Here is a 24,436-nt window from a genome sequence, read left to right as displayed (position 1 = left end):
TTGCTATAATACAGAATGTCTGTGGCAGTAGCGTGCCTGATGCATCACAAATTAAATGTTTTTTTAAGCATTACTGTTCATATCACTATTATGGTGGTCTGTGGGTGCCATCTGATACAGACATTAATACTACATGAGACAAGCAATATTAACTTCTCTATTGTTGCACAGTAGGATGTTATGTCGGCGTGACATTTGTCCTGCCCCTTCTTCACTGTGATTGGACGGCTGAGTAAAAGGTGACATTGGCAAGTGCTGCGTTTTACTTTGAACTTTTTTAAACTCTTTGTGACAAGTGCCGTGCTTAGCGTGAAATAGACGCATACGTTTTTACAAACGCAGCACTCCCACTGAAGCCAACTGAAACAATACGCTAGACACGAAAAAAAACAAGGCCTAAGGCATACTTAAGGTTAGAGACTGAAAAAACAGTTATATGAATAATTAACTGTGATAAATGTTCCAAATGTTTTGATCCACTGATAATGGAGAAGATGCATTGGAGTCAATCCTTTACTTTGCCTTATGTCATCAAATGTGCCTCTGGTGCACTGAAGTGGAGGATAGGAACTGTAGGTGTACCTTAGTGATGAGTGTGCGGTACTCCTCCACCAGATGGTCATTGTTATGACATCCGGCCAGTAGCTGCCACACCTCCCCTCTCAAGGCCTCTGGGACACCACTGCGCACCAGCGCCGGGAGCGGTTTGGGTCGCACAGCCAGGTTCAGATGCCTGATGAAACATTACAACTCATGGTTATAAATTAAATACAGTACTTCCATTTATGATGGTCCATGAAAATAGTCCATTTGACATCAGTGGTTTAACCGTACTTTTACAAAGCTATGATAATACTTTTTGTGTGCAAAGAAAACACAAATAATTATTTTATTCACCGATTTCTTCTGTTTCGAGTCAATCCACCGCCATTCATGAGAGTACCATGATGTAAGCATGTGCATTCTTCTGCGCAGCACATCCACTGATGTCACATGGACTATTTTAATGATGTCCTTACTACATTTTTTGGGCTTAAAAGTGGTAGTTGTGTTGCTTTCTATGCAGGGTCAAAAAGCTCTTCGATTTCATCAAAAATATTTGAACAAACGTCTTACAGTTTTAAAATGACATGATGGTAAGTACTTAATGACAAAATTTATGGTGGACTAACCCTTGAACACAAAATAAATGTGATTTTGTATGCTTTACACCTTTTACACAGGTTCGGTCACACCATCCAGTGAAATTTCACAAGTGAAATCCAGTCATTTCAAGTGAAGTCCATGTGTGTTAAAAAGTTGGTCGCATTGACCAATAGAGGGCTGCTTGGTTTAAACTGACTTCTATGTGCGCCTTTTCATACATGGCTACACTATTGACAATAGACCTTTTTTCCTGTGCACACACTTCACAATAAAATAAACAAGACAAAACAAATATTTGAATATTCTGTAGGAGACAAAAGATGATGTTTCGAAGAATTTCTCAAATGTTGATATATATATATATATATATATATATATATATATATATATATATATATATATATATATAGATATATTATATATTAGGCCTGGTCGAAAAATCGATTTAATGAATTAATTCGAATTTTTTGTTACAGGCGATTTAAAAAATAAGTAGTTCGAGTTTTTGTGTAATGGCGCATTTTTGGCTCCCCGGAGCTTCCGTACCGTTAGTTTCACATGGCAGTATGGCAAGCGACAACAACAACATCATAGCACACACAAAACAGCAAGCAACAACATGGCTACCGGTGAGAGTTGGAAGTTTGTTCCCAAGAAAGGAATAAAATCATCTGTTGTTTGGAACTGGTATGGGTTTGCTGCGACCCCACGCTGCCTAAAGCCCATCGCAGTCAAAAGCAGCAGTCCCAGCCGAATATGAAAATGGGGGTTACATTTGTCTTGCTTTTGATTAGGGCTGCTCCGATCACGATCGGCCGATCGTTAATGCGCATCTCATCAGAAAAGCCACATCGAGCAGCTGTTACTACAAGGAGCCATAACTGAGAAGATGTCAAAACCACTTCATTTTCAGCGTTTATTTGTGCATCTTGTCAGTTAACAACGGCTCTGTGTAGTAACAGCTGCTCGATGTGAAATCACGCACCTGATGGAATTTAAACCGCTGATTAGAGAACCGGCTTAATTGAGCAGCCCTACTTTTGATTAAATAAAAGCAAAATTTGCTTTAAGTTGTCTGCTGTTTGTACTTATTGCTTTCCTTAAGTAGGGGGGAAAATCAGAAAAAAATCATAAATCGAATAAAAAAAAAAATCGGAGATTTTATTTTTAGGCCATATCGCCAAGCCCTAATATATACATATATATAATTTTTTTTTTTTTTAGTAAATCAAGTTACAGCTGCTGTAGGTAACTTTTGTAAAAATATATTTTTTACATATTTATTAAACCTGTCAATATGTCCTGACAGTAGAGTATGAGACAGATAATCTGTGAAAAAAATCAAGCTCCTCTGGCTCCTCCCAGTGGTCCTATTGCCATTTGCAGAAACTCCATCGCTCCCGGTAAGAAACAACCAATCAGCGCTGCGGTCCGTAACTTTGTTTGTGTTCAAAATGTAGAAAACTGTATATAATAAGCAAGTACACCATGAATCCATTTCCCAAACCGTGTTTTTAGCTTGTCCTAAACCACTACGGTGCACCTATAATAAGTGTTTATATTCGAACTATTTTAGATTGCTTTGGGGGTACCGCGGCGGAGTAACCCAGTACCTTTGTGATTCTTCATAGACATAAATAGAGAGAAGTAGTTCCGGGTACGATGTTCTTCCGCAAGACGCAAGCAGTTCTGTTTATTAACCGATAGAGCGTCAAAAGTTACCTACCGCAGCTTTAAAGTAAATTAAAATTACAAATGGAATATTGAAATAAACCCAAATAACAAATTCTATTTTATATTTATTTTTTATTTTATCATTTTTGTTTGTTTGAATTATACTTTCAGTTTTAGTTTACTACAATAATCTTGCTTCTGACTTGCAAGCCTGATAGTCTTCCCCAAGACTTCCTCGAGACCATATAGAGAGTATGGCATTAGTGATACTCGGCCTGCCACACAGATAAAAGTGAGCTTCTGGTGTGTAATTTATTCCATAGGACCTTACTAAAGGAGAGGCTTAAATAAAACAATCCTTACCTGCTAGAGGCGTAAATCTCTGAATGTGGTCGGCAAGTTTACCAGCATATATTTGTATTTGTTTATGGAATGTCTTAAATGTCACTGGTGCCCATTTTCTTTCCTGATTAAAAGGAAAGTGCATAATTTCACTGTGTTGTAATATGCAGAAACCGTTTCCCTCAGGGATTTTTACCACTGACATTATCCTGTCAATCTCTCAAAACTGACAAACACAATTGGGATTATTACTGCAAACTGTTTCCTCCAATAAGAAGACCTTTGTTCAGTGCAACACATTGCTTTTATGACATGATATTATACTGTCATAAGCAGGAGATGTGTTTTGCAAATACAAAGTCTGTAGTCAGGAAACTGCTAATGTGTTTATTAATGCAATCTGCACCAGCCGCTAAAAGCCAATGTTCTTAAACCAGGAAGTGCTAACATCAAACAATTATAAGTACTACTAAAACATAAACAAAAACTAGTTCTTAAAAGTTAAGTGGTTTGAAAAATACCTCGCCTTTAAATCAAGGGTCTTAGATACACAGCACATTAAGTCACTTCATATGAAAACAGACCAACCGTAAATCTCTGCTTCTGAATAAGGAAAGCCAAGGGTTTAAAGAGGAGGAAAAGTAGGGACTAGATGCAGATTTGAGCACAGCTCACACACAAAGACACAGCTGTGTTCTTCAGGGTGCAGAGACAGTCGCAAGCCTATAATTAATTTCCTGGGATTTTTAATTGAATTCATCTCGAGGTTTTGATTAACAACAATAAGAGTAATAGGAGCGGGAAATAATCTTAATAAGACCCTTATCTGAATTTGATCATTTCCCCATCCCCGAGTCTCTCTAGCGCTCTCTTCTAGAGCTCCACATTAAAATATCTCTCTCATTTCCCTCCCATGAATGAGTTCTTAAATTAGAAATGGTGTGTGTGTGTGTGTGCAGATATTTTTTGGTGGGAGACAGAAAAAAAGAATGTGTGGGACGGGAAGCTCTTAATTTTCGGCATTTTTTTAGTACTTTTTAGCATTTCCCTGCATAGAAAGGCATACAGCAGCAGTTCAACAGTGTCAAGAAGAAAGAGGCGGACAAGAAAACCTCTAATCTAAATGTGCATATGCTAATGTGAAGCAATTAATCTCTACGGGAATCTGCCAAGCTTCACATCCAACCCATGGCTTGGTTAACAACAGAATTGCAGCTCAAAGTCTAATTTTTCTAGCAAAAAGCTGCATAAATTTACACTTGGGTCTAAAATTAACACTCTATAAAAGAGAGCTAATTAGAATGCATTAATCTGATCAAAGGTGACAGCAAAGACATTTGTAATGTTACAAAAGATTACTATTTTATCTAAATGCTGTTCTTTTGAACTTTAAACACATCAAAAAATGTGGTGCTTTTACAATCAATTCACATCGTCGAACCGCTCTCTCACTGTTCTTACACAAGTAGCCCAATCTTATGATAATGAGTATCAGTAGCACCATTTCCTGTTTCTATTTGGCCTACTAGCCAGATGACCTGGCCAGATGATATATATAAGACAATATTAAACTATTTGTGTATACTCATTTAAACATTGTGCTTTTGTAAAATAAAGAAAAATGTAGGGTGCGCTTTCAGCCTTCTCTGTTTTTTTGAACTTGTGAAGCAGTCACAAAAATTAAACAGAACTCTGTGTAGATTGTTGTACAGTTTTTGTTACTATGTTCTTATTTAAGTGAAATATATTTAGTGTAGGACTATTTATTTTGTTCCTTTTATGTTGCTTTATTCTGTTTTTCTACTAGCACAGAAGCGCTGCAGATGCGTGATGTGATGAATCCTTGTAGTTCTGATGTTTGTTGCTGCTATTTGCGCATGCACCAAGTTCTAATTTAATTTAAACCTAATTTAACATTAGAATTTTTTCGATTAACGAACAATCAGTTGTCGGTCAGGAAAATTAACAAAATTCCCTACCTTTTTCTGGTTCAAACCCTGAGCCTTTTTTCTTTTTTGTTTTCAATGCACTCACCATTTAGACAGTAAGTCTCCCCAAGTTTCCAGAATTTTTTCACCACATTCCTTCGACACGTCTCCAGATCCACTTAATAACGGCTCATCATTATCTGGGAGGATAGTGAGAGAGAAAGAATGAGAGAGATGCTACCAGCTTCCAAGGTTCAGTAAAATCTCCATATACATATATACGATCTCAAAAATCTCCACAGATGACAAACCCATGAATTGCTGGGGGATTTTCAAAGAAGAACTACATGATGATATGAATGAGAGCTGAGGACCGCTCACCTTCCTCCTCATCATCCTCAGGAGGTGAGGGCACCGTAGAGCTGTGAGAGCCGCATGACTGGATGCCAGGGCTCGCAGTGGTCTTCCTCCTCTCTCTCTCGGTCTCGCTCTCTAAACTCACCACTTCATATAGCGTGTCTGAGTTGCTCTTCCTCTCCTTGTTCTCCATCTGTGAGCAGAGTAAAGGGACTGTGAAATACTGAGTTATACACTGTGAATTTGAATGCGGTCTCAAAAGCGAAAATGTGACATTGTGGACAAAACATGAGGATTTTGGTTCTTTAGCAAATCAGTCGGTTAAAAAGAGAGGCCCTACACTGAGCTCATCCTCACCGGCCTGAGTTTGAGATAGAAGCTCTCGGTGTAACTGCGTTTGCTGAAGGGCCAGAAGAGTCTATCGTTGGGTGAGCACACTCGAACCCGTGTCTCCAGCAGGAAGCGCACAGGCTCCTCCACCTCCGTGATCACCAGGTCCACCGCCGTCGTCATGTACATGAACTTATCTGTGTTACAAGTAAAAGAACAGCAGATGTTCTAAAAGCTCATCACAGCGTTCTCATATCAGTGGAGGTAATGTCATTCACAATCATATCTGGAACTACAATTTTGTCTAAGAGGAATTAATATATATTACTGGAAGAAGAATTATTAAATAAAAATTATATTTTCATTTTATTTGTACAACTATTTAATAAATATTATATATTTTTATATATATATATATATATTTTATTCATATATTAATTACATTGAATCAAGAACAAAATACGTAAAAAAATAAGGAAAACTTAAAATCATTATTTTTATTATCATTATTAAATAATGATACATTTTATTTGTATAGAACCTTTTTGTTGACAATATTGTTGTTAATAATAACAATAATAATCATTGTTATTACAACTTTTATCATAAAATTATAATTATATTTTATTATTGTTATTGTTATTAATAAATACATATACATTTTATTTGTATGACACCTTTCATATAATACAGCTCAAATTATTGTTAAAATGGTTCACATTATTATTATTATTAGCAACATTGTTGTTGTTATTAATAATAATAATACATTCTAATAATTATTATTATTAAATAAATAATAAAACAAACTTTATTTGTATAAAACATTTAATACATAGAACCCAGATTAAACCATTTAAAAAATCTGAGAAAAATGTATTATTATTATTATTAAATTATTAAATAAAAATATATCTTCTTTGTATGAGACATCAAATACAGCTGTAAGTATTGTTACATTTCTAGCTATTTTTATTATAAACAACATTATTGTTGTTGTTAATAATAATAATAATAGTAATAATAAATGACAATAATAATAATAATAATAATTATTATTATTATTATTATTATTATTATTATTATTATTATTATTATTATTATTATTATTATTATTAAATAAAAATGAATTTTATGTGTATAGAATGTTTGGAAAATCTGAACATTTGGAGCCTGTCTAATTTAAAGTTAGAAGAATGTTCCAGATTTTTGTTAAGCACAATGGCTAAATTGTACATCTTCAAATTACTCATGGTCTACAATGATTTGGAACAGAGTCTGCAAACCGAGCATGTGAATGGATCTGTACCTTTGGGCGTCTCCTCATTCACGGCCTGAAACTGAGGAGTGTTGGGATTCCAGCTCCCTGTGATGATGTAAGACTTCCCATCAGAACTCTTGCCCATTGATTCCTAAGAGATGAGCGGAGGGCAGATGAGGAGAGCCAATAGAAAGAGAGGAGAAAACAAAAACAAATTCAAACATAATCATGACTTCACAGACATTTTGTTTGCGGTGAATTAACCAATGGGAGACAGTCCAGGCCAAACTCCTAACTGCTGATTGTTGGCTATACAGTTGGTCTACAGAACTAACTGGATGGACAACAACACTTTCAGACCCATGACAATGTCACATGAGCCAAGCAAAAGCCATTTCACAACTCTGTGGTAATATGAATGTTACACCGATTAGTTTTGGAGCTACAGGCGCGTTTTAATTTCTGAAAAAGCATTTTGTTTTCTGTTTGTCCCTGTGCATCCTTGCTTGACCCTAATGCCAGATTTCTCAGTCACTGGCCACAGAAAGATACGCACATTTCCACAGTAATAGATTTTTGTCATCAATAAAATTCTACAAAACAATCAGTGAACGATATTCCTGGAAAAGTCTACAGATTTGGCCAGAGCCTTGAAATTAAATAACTGTTTTGGTTGCAGACTTATTATTATTATTATTACTTTAGAATAAAGAACCTTAAGTGTGTTTGACAATAACAAATTGCAGTTGTTTTTTAAATTAAAACAAATTAACTTCTTGTAAAATTGTAAAAAAAAAAAAAAAAAAAAAAAAAAAAATGATAAAATAAATTTAAACTCACAAGATGCAGGCCTCTACATTTATTTTCCCTCAGGGCTCAAAAAACGTTTTTGAGAATTTTTGCAATTTTCAACAACAATTTTCACATTTCAGATGGGATTAGAAATTATTTCAACATGACACTTTTTTTTTACTTTTTTTAACGTTAAATAACTATATATTTATGTTTTGTTTTTTGTTTTTTTTTCATTTCTTCAAAATCTAGCACCAGTAGACTAGAGTAATATTCTTGTGAAAACTTAGAATTGGTTAACTCTGTTAAAATATGTAGTTTCTAGGTAAAATAATTTACAATTTATGTTTTTTGTAAAAACTATAACATTTATGGTATTAATTAATGTTGAAAAACAATTAAATTACATACCAAGAAAGCCGCAAAATATGATTACGCCTTATATTAAGTTAATTTTTTTCTTCTCTTTTATGAGTAATGTATATTAAATGTTAGATTTGCAGTTATTTGGTTCATTTTCTATTTACTTCCCCTGTCAGGCTTTTGTCTTAATACACTAGATATCATAAATTAATGATGTAAAACTTACAGACACCAATATACCTGAAACACTGTCACAGTACTTTTACAGTGAATCTCTCGCAACCACGGCTGCTGTTTTTTTTTTTTTTTACTGTAAATTAAAGAGGATATCTTTTTACAGAGCATATTTTATATTTTGATCTACACAGTGATCACATTTTCATTCAAATCTAGGATACTATTAAGTATAAAGAAATTTGTTTGACTTTGTTTAATAAAATGATTGCTTGATGAAGTAAAGGTAAGGGTAATAGAGAGGGACAGATCGATGGAGTTAACTCGAAACCAGAGATGCAGGTATGTCTTCCGTCACCTACCAGGTCAAGCAGGTGCATATCACTGTTCTTTACGTTCTTCCCTGGGCTCAAGAGCAGACCGAAACACCTGAAACACAAACATGTTCCTCACTAGAACAGAAGCACAGGAACTACACATTTCAGCTGTAAAACCGCAGAGCCTGAGAAAACATTTATAAACAGAAAAGCTTTGTATTCAGTTCAACACAACATCATCCACCTACATGTTCTCACGGCCCGAGAGGAACACTTAAGTGCAGATATAAGGATACTAATAATATAATATAAGGATAGTATTATGTCTTGTTTATTATTAATAAACAAATTATTGGTAGTAATGGGAGACGAGGATGTCTTCACTGTGGAGAGAGCCGTGTCGCTGAGGAAAGCACATACCTCTCGATGGCCAGCTCTTTGTTGGACGTCTGCTGGACGTAAATCACAATCTTTTTGTCCATGCCTGGCCGCAGTTTGAAGCTCTGTCTGTCCTTGTCCTTTGACACGGCACTGTTGGCGCAATCACAAGGGGAGTTTTGTGTGAATCTAACATGTCCAGATTTCACCTCAAAATTAAAACATTTAGTTATTTTGATGACTATTAAGCCTATTTTCCCAATGGGTCTCCAAATTTTATAGATGGAAATAATTCCCATTATTCCCATTTTTCAGATTTCATTACTTTAGTAAAACATTTTGGTCATACTTTATTTTTTTATATATTTATTCAATTCTCAATAAACTCCTGATTTGCTGCTTATTAATAGTAACGCCTGTTTCACATATAATCCATCTGCAGTGCGTCTGCAGTCCGTGTGCGTTACGAATGTTGTGCTGAAGCAGCACGGACTCATTGTGCTTTCACACAGGACGCGTTTGCAGTCCGCTACTGATCCGCGTCGGTTTAAGCCACAAGAAACAACATTTGTCCATTATTTTGATATCAAATCATGTAAAAATAAATAAATCAAACAAATCAAAAAAGTTTTTCAGCATTGTGATACTCTTTCATCACAGTACAGTAACAATCTTTCATAGACATATTTAAATTCAAATATAAACAACGTTTTACTCACGCATTTGACTGCTAGGTTTTTATAATAAGTTGCTGAAACAAGTTGCAACACATTTAAACACAACATTAGCCTACTTTCCTTGTTAGGATATCACAAACATTCTAAATTAAAACTCACCACTGACAGAAACAGTCGACTCTCGTGCCTTTTGCATTTAAATCTTTATTTTATTGTGTTTCGTCTGCTCGCTCTGAGGCGCAAGTAACTTAACATATATGAAAGTTATTACATTCAGTTCTACTAGTTTTCTTACTGATATTTAGTGCCTTTTTTACAGAAAGTGACGAGTTTATTCTCTTGAATGCGTTGGATGGAAACAGTTCTTGTTCGCAAATGTTTTATGTGATTTTCCAATTTTGTTAAATTCGCAACTTTGGATGGAAACACCTTAGGTCCTGTCTTTCTTTTTGTTTTTGTTTCTTTTTAGATGATATAGCCTACATGACGAAGTATGTTTTTAAAAGCCGTTTTAATGATATTCCTTGATCAAATTCCCTATTGTTTTTGTAATGTGTTTTAATATGTTGACAAACGTTATATGAAGATGAAGAATTACGTCAGGCTATTGATTGATTTTAAAATAAGCTAAGCGGAGACTGGTTTTCCTAAGGTAACTTTGTTTCCTTTGTTCCTACATTTCTCAGACGCATACATGACGCATTCGTCTTCCATCATTCGCTTGTACGTCTTTCACGTCCCACAGTCAGTATAAGTGAAAAAGAAAAAAGTGTTTATTATGTTTAAAAATTTGGATATTTATCTTACAAAAATGCATGGATTCACTTCAGGGGGGCCTTATTCACCCCACTGGAGCCGTGTGAGGGACGTTTTATTACAGATGTGCGCACTTTATTTCACGTCTTTTCACGTTTACCCCCATTGAATGGCTTCTCTTGAACAGTTTGTCTGGAGCATCAAACTCACACTGATGGAGACATCTGCAATTATTTTGGTCACTTTAGCCCTTCTACTTATCTGTGCAGCATTAAAAATGTGGTTTAAACACCCTGCATATATATATATATATATATATATATATATATATATATATATATATATATATATATATATAACATTATAATATGGAGCTGTGGTGTTGTCCTGTACGCCAATGCTTGTTACACTGGGCAGTGCTGTTTTTTGTTTTGTTTTTACAGTCAACAATGTATATGCTTCCTTTGAAGTGAGATCTTTCCAGTGCAGGTCTATGTTAACAGAACCCTGTGTAGGGCAGAAGAAATAAGGCATGATAAATGAAAGGAAGCATGTGTCAACACTTCTGAGAAAGAAAAAGAGACAAAGAAGTGGAGGAACTGCAGATTCAGCTATTTTGATCATTTCCTCACTTCCTCAGGCTGGATAGCAGAAAATAACACCTAATTGAATTATTCAGTTAGAGACGAGAGCGCTGGGGTTAAATTCAGATATGTGCGGGAGAACTGAATCAACTTTAATGGAGGGAGAGAAGCAAGGTGATTCACCTAAATGTGCCCTTCCCATCATCCTCTTTGATCTCCAGGCTGACGGTGAAGGTGAAGACGTCGCTGTCTGGCGAAGCCTTGGCTGAGAGCGGTGCTTTATTGGCTGATCGGCGGAAAGCTGTGGCAAAGCTATAGAGTATTCGACTGACCTGCAGAGACGAACCCACACACACACACACACACACACAACTTAGTGATTGGAGTCAAAACAGTCACCAGTGACACAGGCTGTGTTACAGTGACTCACTGTCGGACTGTTCTCAGGTTATCAACACACTCATTAGCGCGCGCGCACATACACACACACACACACACACACACACACACAGAAATACACCTGACAGCTGCATCCCTGCTATTTTAACATTTAGCTCCACACACAATCGGTACATGTCCGGATGGTTGACTGGCCCACCAACAATCAACTAGTCATTTAGTGAACGTTTTTTGCAACAGTGCTTTCAAAACATAGCAAATCTCAATTCTCCAAAATCTAAATTGCAACACTTCAGTGTACAGTACAGTAAAACAGTTTCATCTTTTAAACTAATCACCACCATGACACCCAAATATGTGTGTATATACAGTATTTAGTGGTTTAAACATTACTTAACAGCTATAAACACTTGAATGCACATAATGTTGAATCTTGGATGCATAAGTGGTTTTGTTCCTGTCTGCATTTGAGTTTTACTTATGATGGCTTTAATAGTTTTGTGCAATAAATATTTATAGTTAGGTGGCCTGCTTATTTGTAGAATGTGTGTTACATCATAAGAATTACAAAAACATAGCTTAATATATATTAGAAAATATAAAATATATATTTTTGTTATTCTTATGAATGCTACATTTTAATATATGAGCATCTCTGATATCATAGAACAAATTCTAAAAAACAAGAGCCTCCCCTTCAGACTACACCATGAAACTGCAATTCTATCAGAAAGAAAAAAAAAATACATGATACAGGTCTAAGGTCTAAATCATATTTAACCACAAAATAAAAAAATTGGAAAAGAAAAACAATAAACCATATATTTATTTTCAGAAGAATTAGGGTTTGTACTGTCCCCCAGAAATATCATTAAGAAAACTGTTTATTGCATAATTAGCATAATACAAAACTCTTATCCTAATGCTTTATTTATTTATCAATTATTTTAAATCAGCAAAAATTAAATACAGCACACCAAATACTATAAGGATATATACTGATAAATACATTTTATAATATGCTACATTATAAAAAAAATGGAAAACTAACTTTACTCATACTTTACTCAACTTTACTAACTTTAGTCATGAAAAAAGTCACAATGCAAAGAAACTTTAAGGGTCCCAAAACAGGATGCATTTTCACATACACACACAACATGCATTATATATAGAATTTATATTTAATATTCCATTTTTATTTTTACGTTTATTTTTATTTCTTGACGGTTTTTGTAAGAATCACTCAAAAATTCACAAATATCATTCCACAAACAATTTATTTAAGCAATGCATGTGTGCAGTTATTTGTCTCACCGCCTCCTGGATCTCACAGCGGAAGACGTGGATGCGGAAGATCTCAGTGTTGTAGTGGCTCTCGGTAAAGGCGAAGCAGTCGCTCTCGGGCGAGCCGTCGTGGCCGCGGACACAGAAGAGGATCTTGTAAATGGGGTAGTTGGCAATCTCAGTGCTGGTCTGAGGGTCCAACAGCCTGATGAGATATTCAAGTGCAAGATGCTTTAACCTCTTTTTAAGGAAGCATCATTTCTTTTCTTGGTTACTGCGGTCATTAGCTTCCTAAAGTACCTGACGGTGCCCTCTGAGACTCCGGGCACAGAGAGGGTGACATCCAGGGGCATCTGGCACTGGCTGCGGAGGATGCTGACCATACGCAGAGCCTCCACCTCACTGCGCGGGGCGTTCACTGACGCACAGCCTAAATACGTCAGCTTACTGAACACCACGCTGTCTTCATCTGGGACAGGGGTCCCGGGACTCAAGTCAGAGGGCTCATCTAGAAGCAGTGATGGGAAGAGAGACTCAAAATTAAACCGTCAATGTTTTGGACACACTTGACATGACCTGACCTTTTGATCTAAATGCTTGAATTAAATGCTTGAAATTGTTTTTACACCACATTAAATAGCGTCTATGTATGAATTTTCATGAATAGAATTATAACAGGTGTTTCTTGATAACAAATGACCAGCAGATGGCGCTCTGTATATGTATTATACTGAAAAGGATGATAGGGATAAGAAAATAATAAAAATAAATAAATAAAAGTATTATATATATATGTGTGTGTGTGTGTGTGTGTGTGTGTGTGTGTGTGTGTGTGTGTGTGTGTGTCAGTGTCAGTGCGCATATATATATATATATATATATATATATATATATATATATATATATATATATATATATATATATATATATATATATATATATATATATATATATATATATTCAGGTGCTGGTCGTATAATTAGAATTTCATCAAATAGTTAATTTCACTCATTCCATTCAAAAACTTGAATATTATATTCATTCATTACACACATACTAATATATTTCAAATGTTTATTCATTTTAATTTTGATTATTATAACTGACAACTAAGAAAAATCCCAAATTCAGTATAGGTTAAATATTGAAGACACCTGGTGCCACACTCTTATCAGATAATTAACTCAAAACACCTACAAAGCCTTTAAATGGTCTCTCAGTCTAGTTCTGTAGGCTACACAATCATGGGGAAGACTGCTGACTTGACAGTTGTCCAAAAGACGACCACTGACACCTTGCATAAGGAGGGCAAGACACAAAAGGTCATTGCAAAAGAGACTGGCTGTTCACAGAGCTCTGTGTCCAAGCACATTAATAGAGAGGTGAAGGGAAGGAGAAGATGTGGTAGAAAAAGTGTAAAGCAATAGGGATAACCGCACCCTGGAGAGGATTGTGAAACAAAACCCATTCAAAAATGTGGGGGATATTCACAAAGAGTGGACTGCAGCTGGTGTCAGTGCTTCAAGAACCACTACACACAGATGTATGAAAGGCATGGGTTTCAGCTTCACATTCCTTGTGTCAAGCCACTCTTGAACAACAGACAGCGTCAGAAGCGTCTCGCCTCGACTAAAGACAAAAAGGACTAGACTGCTGCTGAGTGGTCTAAAGTTATGTTCTCTGATGAAAGTAAATTTTGTATTTCCTTTGGAAATCAGGGTCCCAGAGTCTGGAGGAAGAGAGGAGAGGCACACAATCCACGTTGCTTGAGGTCCAGTGTAAAGTTTCCACAGTCGGTGATGGTCTGGGGTGCCATGTCATCTGCTGGTGTTGGTCCAGTGTGTTTTTGAGGTCCAAGGTCAACTCAGCCATATACAAGGAAGTTTTTGGAGCACTTCATGATTCCTGCTGCTGACCAACTTTATGGAGATGCAGATTTCATTTTCCAACAGGACTTGGCACCTGCACACAGTGCCAAAACTACCAGTACCTGGTTTCCTTGTTCTTAATTGGCCAGCAAACTTAAATGACCTTAACCCCATAGAAAATCTATTGTGAAGAAGAAGATGCGATATGCCTGACCCAAGAATGCAGAAGAGCTGAAGGCCACTATCAGAGCGACCTGGGCTCTCATAACACCTGAGCAGTGCCACAGACTGATCGACTCCATGCCACGCCGCATTGATGCAGTGATTCAGACAGAAGGAGCCCCAACTAAGTATTGAGTGCTGTACATGATCATACTTTTCATTTTCATACTTTTTAGTTGGCCAAGATTTCTAAAAATCCTTTCGTTGTATTGGTCCTAAGTTATATTATAATTTTCTGAGATACTGAATTTGGGATGTTCCTTAGTTGTCAGTTATAATCATCAAAATTAAAAGAAATAAACATTTGCAATATATCAGTCTGTGTGTAATGAATGAATATAATATACAAGTTTCACTTTTTGAATGGAATTAGTGAAATAAATCAACTTTTTGATGATATTCTAATTATATGACCAGCACCTGAATATATATATACATACATATACATATAGATATATGTACACACACACACACACAGGAAACAGCGTGATTTTTATTTTACTTTTTCTTACCCCTGTAAGATCTCTCATTGAGTTCACTCTCCTGGGCTCCCTGAATGGGCAGCACTATCTCAAGTTTAGGGGGGATTGGTCCGGACCGCAGTGGCACAGCTGTAGTGGGATAGCCATGCTTGACCCCTCCCAGATGGTCCGGTCCGCCCACTAGTTCAGTTACTGAAGGGTCCATCAGCACATCTTCCATCTCCTGCTGTAACTGCTGCTCACTGCCGTTGCCCACAATCTGAACACACACACACACATCAGTAAAGTATTTTAATAACTCATGTGAGTCACTTACATTTATAGACCCAAGATTATGAACAAGCAAAGGGCTGGACAGTATCGGACCATAGTTAAGTCAGGGAAAATGGCATATTCTAAATTTCATGAATGCAACAACGCTTTGATGGACAGACATAGTGTGCAATTAAAATGCTGTGCTGTACTGCAGGAGATTTTATAAATTAATATTTTCAATGTTACGTAATTTGAACGATGGACAACAAATGCCGCGTTTCCACCGAAATTACCCGGAACATTTGTACCAGGAACTTTTTTTCCCAGGAACTTTTTTCTCCCCAGACCTGTTGCTTTCTGCGTTTCCACCGCGGTGTAAAGTACCGGGTAGATTAGGCAAATAGACTGGTGACGTAGGTCTGTGCGCGTTTCTCAATACAAAGTACCGCTGATAAAATTTTTTTTTAAAAAAGTACGCTGATTTTGGACGTGCATCCTCGGTAGTTGGTTCAGACTTTGTGCATTCGTCTCAGGAGTGTGATATCCGCGACGACGCAAGTCCGGTAAATCTATAAACAGCAGCGTACTTGATAACTTCAGTCTGCTCGTCATGGCTACTGCAATTTTCCTTACTGTATATTTACAATAAAACGAAATATGATATCAAATACCACTGCCTCCTTTCGTTTTCATTTAAGCATAATAACAGCTGCAGAAATGTACTTAGTTCAGGGAAATGTGTATATGCAGCCATTACAATGAAACGAAATATTATATAGATTTGCCTTTTTTATTTTCATTTTAACATATAGATAAATTGAATACAGACCAAAGAAAACCTGTTAGATTTACCCCGCAGCTGAATTATATTTTATGTTTAACCACTAAAGACACATCCGAACCAGCGGCACATATCAGAAGGTCTATCCCAGGAGAGGCTGCTCTCTGCGGATACATGAGGACTGAGCTTCCGCTGATCGAGTGGAGCTCACCGTCTACGAGATCGGCGAAACACATTTTTAAATAGGCGCTGTCTTTATAAATAAACCATAGATTTGAGTTTCAAACAACTACTTCTCGCCTGAAATACTTTTAAAATTACATTTCATGACACAATAACAGTAATATTTTGAAAATGTTGATCCGAATAAATGGTGGTTGAACTCAACCAATGCTGCGTGAACTCAACCAATCAGCATGTTTAGCGCCAAAGTCCCGCCCCCGAAAGTTCCTGAACTTTAAAAAAGTACCACCTCGCCAGCAGGGACTTTCTGGGGGGCATTTTTTACCCGGAACTTTTATTTAGTTCCTGGTTCCTGCGGTGGAAACACACCAAGTACCGGACCAAGTCCCTAGTTCCTGGGTAAAGTTCCTGCGGTGGAAACGCGGCTAAAGTTAAAAACTTTGGGATTTACATGGTGCACAAAGAAACTTTTGAAGTGAAAATTCACTTTTACATGTTGTATTTAAACTGAAATGTGTCTGAGCCGTTGAAGACGAAGTGGATTAAGTTTGTTTTGGAAGGGAATGTGCCCCGATCCACCTAAATGCATCTGTGTTTGAGCAAATCATTCATGATCCAGCTTCATCTACAAAAGAAGTGAGTATATGTTTGTTTTTTTTGATGAATCTTTGCAAATCACCTTTCCTAATGTGCTAGTTAGCAAATTCTGCAGCTAAAGTTTACAGCCTCATGAGAATGGCTTGTCACATCACAGAAGAAAGGGGCGGGGTAAGCGAGCTCATTAGTATTTAAAGGGATATGTACTAAAATGGGTCGCTGTGAACAAAGCTGTTTTTTGACAAGGCAAAAACAGTGTTGTTTTACACTAGGGCTGAAATGATTCCTTGAGCAACTCAAATACAAAAATCATTGAGGCCAATTTTTTGTCTTTTATCTGAGAAACATGACACAGCTTCATTCCTGAATGAAACAACCGTTTAAATGATTCGGTTCAATCACAATGACTCACTTATTAACAGTTACTTGCTGTCACCTACTGGATTTAATTTCACATTTAAAGTATATTAAAAAAATAATAATAAAAATAATAAATATCAATATTTGGTTTATTTTTAAAATAAAATATTATTCATGCATATGTAACTGCAGGTGTCAAATGTCCCTCTGAGCTGAATTAAACTGTGTAAATGGGCTTACATCTACCTTTTTTAAAGTAATGTGGAATAGATTTTTTTTTTCCTATTTTTATTTTATTCATTTTTATTTATATAATTTGTATTTGCATTTTGAAATGTAATTTGGCAATTAAATGCATTAAATCGGTTTAAGTTTCACGATTATTAATGTATGCAGTTTCAGCAATAAAAAAAACATTCTAAAAAGGAAACAAATAAGTTTATTTTTAAGAGACCTATCTTATTTTCTATTGTACATTAAGTATTGCTCTTTAATAAAAAAAATTACTTTATATGAATCTTCGATTAATCGATGGAATAATTGGTAAAATACTAAAATAATCAATAACTTTACACCTATTTTACAATACAATTGAGAAATTTTAACCAAAGTATGTTATCGACTTAAAGAATCCTATCAACTTGTGGAAAAGGGGCATCTGATTACCTCTTCAAAGGCCCTTATATACTTCAAATGAAGTTAGTTTTCTTTCATTCGTTCTTTGGATGCAGAAGGAACTTTGAAAAGACTTAACACGGTCTACGGTTTCCGAACTTTCCAACACCCCCACGCTGCTGGAGATTCATTTAAACGTGTCACAATGCTTGCAAGTATCCCCTAAACACAACAATGATAAAATGATGAGGTGTAGGCAGTCTAGGTGTGAGACGGGCACCAATTGTCAGAATATTATAGACAAAAGAACATCATGTTTGCAATACAAAAGAACCATAATCAGTCCTTTATGCGAAGTGTGAATGGCTCATAGTCTGAAAACCTTAGCATGATGTGGAAGAAAATATTGGAGTGTGTTTGTAATTTATTTTATTAAACTGGATAAACTGTTACAACTTTTCCTATCTTATGTGGTGTCATGATTTACTTTTGATAAAAACAAATGTTTATTATTGTATGTTCCTTTGGCATTTCATTTATTACATACGCTTTAAACTATTTTAATGAAAGAACAACAGCATCAGTATGGTGTAACATTTATTCGATCTTTACTCTTTCCTTTCTTTTCATGGCTTTGGAAAAATAGTTTTGGAATGTTCCTCTGTGTCGTTTTTTGCATAACTCCGGGTGGTCTACACTAAGCTTTGTTGCAATTTCTTTCTAGGAATTGTACAGGTGCTGACAAATTTGTGCAGCTCAGCTTTTCAACACTCCAATGTATTCAGCTCTCCTCTCAAACCTCTGTAGAATTAGAATAAAAAAAAAAAATGTAAATGCACGTCTAAGGAAGGTGGAGTTTCAGAACACACCCAGCCACCGTATAACCACAACGGACCAATGGAAGCACAAAGGTAAACACCAAACTCCCCCAGAAAGTTTGCTTAGGTCAGCTGTATCGAACTGCTGAAACAAACTCAAAATGAACTTCGTTTTGGCCTGATTTTGTTTGAAATTACGTCATATCAGTTTGTTCTTTGATTTTGTTTGAAGTATATTGGAGCCTTAATGTTGGAATACACCACACGACTTTTAAAATCTGAACAGATTTTTAAAACACTAGACATCATACACTTACTGACTTTGTAGTAGTGATGAAGAAAAACTGGTCATCATACACTACACGACCGAGTAGGGCTGGAGGATTAATCAAAAAGAAACCAAAACCGAAATTTAGAATCTCTTACTGACATAATTTTGCCATATTGGTTATTCCGTTTTTTTCAAAGACATGTTCAGTTTGAATGGCCAGTAAGAACTTAGAGTAAATATGCACAGAGTGACAGGCCAAGATCACAGAGATGCTTCCCTGCTCTATCACTACTGTACTATTTACATTCATTATTTTGTTAAACATTAAACATCAAACAAACTTTTTCCACATTTCATGATTGAAAATAATATTAATTTATAATAGAGAGAAAGTTATTTTCTACTTTTCGCATGACAGTATTTAAAATGTATTTTGTTTGGAAGAGATGCTGGTTATTTTCTACTTTTGACATGGCAATACTATTTATTTTGTTTGCAAAAAAAATGTTTTTTTTTAGGAAACTTGCTTTTTACAATTAAACTGAAATGTGATTTTTCATAAGAGGTCTTCATTCCAATCTTTGATTTCAATTGTTGAAAATATTTAATAAATACCCATAAATAGTTTGTTTCCTTACATTATTTTAAAATCACAAAGATAAGAAATGCACTTGTTCATTAGAAAAAAAAATCCTACTTTTAATAGGTGAGTAGCTATATTTTTTAGTACAAACCTTTAATTAACTAACAGGGCAAAAATAATAAAACAAATGTTAAATAATCATTCAATAATCGTAATTTAGGTAAAGTGTTCAATTAATTGAGGTTCTGATTTTAGGCCATTTCGTCCAGTCCTATGGCTGAGGATCACACACTACCAGACTTTCAAGTTCAACAATCACAACAAACTCATGCAGAAACCTGTACATTGTTGCTAGGAGACTCTTGACCAAATGAAAACAATGTGTTCTAAAATCGTCTGAAAATATCAAACACGTTTGATCTCTGACTAAAAAATTGGAGTCTGTGACCATCATACACTACGCTATTTTACAGAATCTGTCAACACAAATCCACAGACTGAAGGTCCTTTAGTCCGAAATTCTTTTCCTTTTTTTCCTACTTGTCATCCTTTTCTATTCGAAAAAAAAAATGCCTGCTTACAGATGCGAAAATGCAGGAAAAAAAACCTGATACAATTTCTTTTCTTTTTTTTTTACGCTGGTCAAAAGTGTTCAAAGTGGTCAAAGCAGGCATAATTTAGTCTGGTTTTAATGTGGTATTGCAACTTCCCATAGAATTTTGAGCAGGCAGACTTAACTTTAACCCATCAGTGGCACGCAGAGGGATAATCGTTGGCGCGCAAGCAATAGGGAAAACTGCATACTGACGTACATTTTGAGGTAATAACTTCTCATAGTCACACAGCCTGTTAGAAGCTATAAACACTATTAAAGTGTGAGAATTAACTTGCGCTAGTCTACAGATGCGCGTGCAAACACTCCACATACTCGGTGCTTCAGATGAAAGTCTCAGCGGTCTAACAGCGCTTGTCTATGTCAAAATGACTGAGATGGCCAATCAGATCAAAGTAGGCGGGGTTTACTGTTCACAGAAGCAGAGCACGAAGCATCAGTTTAACGTTAAAAGAGAGAGGTAAGATGAAGCTGCAAATCATTTAATTAGTCAACTTTTAATAATACGTTTTATGATAGAAATGTTAAGTCACCGACAGCTATATCCAGTGATAAAAAATGTTCTCAAATATGGCCATTTTGAGAGAGAGAGAGAGAGAGAGAGATGTGTGTAAATTGTCTACGTCTGTCTCTCTCTACAAACAATGAAGTGATTTTGCCCCCTTTATTGTTGAGAAATATAATGTAGTGATTCAGTATCGATTAATAAAAGTTGTGTGGCAACACTGACAAGTTTATGAGCTGAATGTTACTTTTTGCTGAGCACGATCTCAGATCTCTGTGCGAGTGGTGCGAGTGGTGTGTGTGTGTGTGTGCGCACGTGCATCAATTAAAGCAGCGCATTAACGGTGATTAAACTGAACTTTTTTTTACTATTTATTATAAATAATATTTATTTATTTATTTATTTATTAAAAATATTCAGAAACTATTTGCATCAAATAGTTTTTTGTCATTTCACTTAAAAATGTGTATGTACAATTTAAATATAGAATATATTGGGGCACGTAATGCCGAAAAGGTTGACGACCCCTGCTTTAACCTAATGAAGCATTTTTGAAGGTGGGCTACATCAGCATTGGCCAAACTTGGGCCATCATCGAATGTTTGTCAAGCTCAGTTTCATGGCATGTTCCACTCCACTGACACTGTCACACCTCTATGATGTTTTAGCAGATTGAGCATGTTGAACCGACATAGAATAGAACAAGAAGAAAAATGAAAGCAACAAAAGCAGGCAAACAACAGTTGGCTGTCCCAAATTGAAATCCCCATCTTACCTGAGCATTCAATATGATCAGTGTATGTTTAAGTTTTGTGATTCAGCTGATCTGAATTTGTGATTAGTGTTATTCTTGTTATTTGATTGGCTGGATAGACAGAAGAAGTGATCTGTGATCAATAGAGTCGTAAAAACAGTGACTGAAAACAAAGATGATTTCTCAACACATAGGAACGGCATACAGCGATTCCAGGAATTCTAGTGGGAGCAGACAATTTTGGCAGATGAACTCCAAAAAATACCTTACAATGTGCATTCTGTTTTGTTTTAAAAAAAAAACAAATATAAAAGTGTGACAAAAGAATTTACTTTAGAATACAAGCTAGAGCTACTAGCATGGACTGGGACCAAGAGGTGACTGGACTAAGATGCCTGGAAATAGGGAAACAGTGAAAGCACCAGACACAAAACAGAAGCCTATAATCACTCTACTGAGCTCTGCACAATCACAATATCACAGTCCCGCTTACTTCCCACACTCAGCTGTGGCACAGGCCAATGAAGCTGCCAATCAGACACAAGGCACAGAGACACAGTACGACCACAAAGCCACAGAGGAAGAGAGAGAGGAATAGATAGATAAAGACTGACCTTAAAGCTGACACCTTCCTCAGAAATCACCTGTGTAACAAACAGAGTGTTTAAGAGACGCCCACAGAGCTGAGAGAATGGTAATGAATGGGTTAACTGAGAGAGCGTTCTCTGCTTCATGACTGATGGAATGTGAAAGACTGACAACCGGCAGAAACATCTTCACTTTTAACTGCCACAGGAAATCATGGATTGCACTACATAATACATAATAAATAATACATAATACATGACAATGCCCTCTAGTGGCAATAGCAAGTGTTTATGCCCACAGTGTTCATTACACAGTAATTTTTACTCACCCTCAAGTCAATAAACACTCATATCTATTCTTTCAACCAAAGAACACACACAAAAAAATTATATTTTGAAGAATGCACTCACTGTCATTTTTCATACATTTTAAGTGACTTTATTGCTAGGTACATTTTTGGCAGTTTTTTTTTTTTTTTGGGGGGGGGGGGGTAAAAATATTAGAGTGGGTAAATGGTAAAATGTTAATTTTGGTTGAACTATTCCCTTAATAAAAGAGATGACAAAAGACAATGAGGGAAAAAAGCGAACAGAACTTCAAAGTTGGCTGCTGCATGGCCATGATCAAATGCAAATTTGAAGGAGCAGACTTCACAAGCCAACAAAATAAACAAATCCACTAAATCAGAATGCAAAGTGATGGTGCAATGTGCATACAAGAACCAAGAACACAAGAACTGAAAAGAGGCAAGACTGGAGTGGCGTGGTTGAAACCTCCATGAATCAATGAGATCTGTATGAATGCAACATCTTATTTTGGCACACCACAATATTAAAACAAAGTGTCAACTTTTGTACATAAAGCTGAAAGTGCATTTTTCACATGTGATACATATACAGAGAACACACTGTAGTGTCGATACATCAAATTAGATGATTGAAAAAAAAAATCAAAGGTGATATGAACTGGACAGAAATCTCGACAGCATTCATATGGTGTGGTGTCATGTGAGAAATAGACAAGTCAGGGCACAGGCTAAGCACAAGAACAAAGCATGGAATGAGAGTGTGCAGTCTGTTTGTCCTCGTGACAGCTTCTGATGTTAACATTTAAAAATCTTACAAGCACTTTTTAAACTAGCTAGGTGGTGCAAACTGTACTTTCTACCAAAATTGATGGGGTGATTTTTCAATCAGGGGAATGTTCTATACCCTAGCATGATTTAAAAAAAATATTTTTACAATTACTGTTTTCTCATTTTTAAGTTTTTCCTATTATCTCCTTATGTTAAGCCTGTTCCACATCTAGTTTTTTTTTATTTTTATTTCTGGTCTATTATACCTTTACAAAAAATTTTGTTTTTCCAAAAAGATTATATTTAGTTATGATTCTGAGCTTTAAAAAATACTTACTATCCTGCTGTGTTATCCCTATCCAATCTTTTTTTTGTTTTTTGTTTTTTTTATCTAATCTCAAGAAATATCTGCATATGCACGAAACCATGAAACCGACACAAAACAGTGTAGTATACATGCCAGACCAGCATGTGGCGCTGTAATTCTGCCAGAGAAAAATGGAGAAGCTGTATACAAACTATTAAATATTGCGGGTTTGGAACGACACGGGGGTAAGTGATTAATGACAACATTTTCAAAAAAAGCAAAAAAGCAAAAAAAATTGCGGTTTCACACTCCCAAAACACCGGATTCGTGTGGATGAAAGGCCAGTACGACACAAAATATTAACATATACAGCCAAACGCTTCTCTGTGTCGAGGGGGCCTTTGATGTATCCTACTTCTCTCATTATATTTCAATCTAGGGCTAGACGAAATCTAATTATGATTTTTCTAATAAAATACAATTTAAAATGCGATTTAAAAAGAAGAGAAAATAAAAACAGGTTTGCAGGGCTGCACGATTTGACCAAAATGTTGTGATAATAAAATAAAAAAAAAATACAATTGTATAAAAATCTGTTCATTTAATAATTACTTTATTTTACATTGCAATTGCAAAATGACAATATTAATATTTATTGCTTTATTTAATCATTTTCAATTGTTAAACTATCGAAAGTTTATTTTTTATTTTTTTTTGGTGCTTCTCATAACAATTTTGTTTCCGTTTAAAACCATGCCAGCTTCTGTGGCTATTTTCATGGAGAGAAAAATTCA

The 24,436-nt window shown here is 35.7% G+C and overlaps 1 protein-coding gene across 2 annotated transcripts in view; it reads right to left on the bottom strand.

Annotated features, from left to right (window-relative positions):
• LOC113110386 (rab GTPase-activating protein 1-like) overlaps window positions 1-24,436 on the bottom strand; it is a 75,430-nt gene that overhangs the window by 30,719 nt on the left and 20,275 nt on the right. For both annotated transcript variants that reach the window (XM_026274572.1, XM_026274573.1), the window contains 12 exons: window positions 22,287-22,316; window positions 15,368-15,596; window positions 13,066-13,273; window positions 12,796-12,970; window positions 11,263-11,411; window positions 9,105-9,215; window positions 8,730-8,796; window positions 7,087-7,189; window positions 5,805-5,974; window positions 5,472-5,640; window positions 5,197-5,290; window positions 583-733 (listed from right to left, as the gene is read on the bottom strand). In XM_026274572.1, coding sequence (XP_026130357.1) covers window positions 583-733; window positions 5,197-5,290; window positions 5,472-5,640; window positions 5,805-5,974; window positions 7,087-7,189; window positions 8,730-8,796; window positions 9,105-9,215; window positions 11,263-11,411; window positions 12,796-12,970; window positions 13,066-13,273; window positions 15,368-15,557 — 1,587 coding nt within the window. In that variant the 5' untranslated portion in view covers window positions 15,558-15,596; window positions 22,287-22,316. The remainder of the gene's footprint in view (window positions 1-582; window positions 734-5,196; window positions 5,291-5,471; window positions 5,641-5,804; window positions 5,975-7,086; window positions 7,190-8,729; window positions 8,797-9,104; window positions 9,216-11,262; window positions 11,412-12,795; window positions 12,971-13,065; window positions 13,274-15,367; window positions 15,597-22,286; window positions 22,317-24,436) is intronic.

Source organism: Carassius auratus, chromosome 10, assembly GCF_003368295.1.
Source record: "Carassius auratus strain Wakin chromosome 10, ASM336829v1, whole genome shotgun sequence".
NCBI lineage: Eukaryota > Metazoa > Chordata > Actinopteri > Cypriniformes > Cyprinidae > Carassius > Carassius auratus.
Note: the sequence above shows the minus strand (reverse complement) of the source record. Positions and strands in the feature narration are given on the sequence as shown.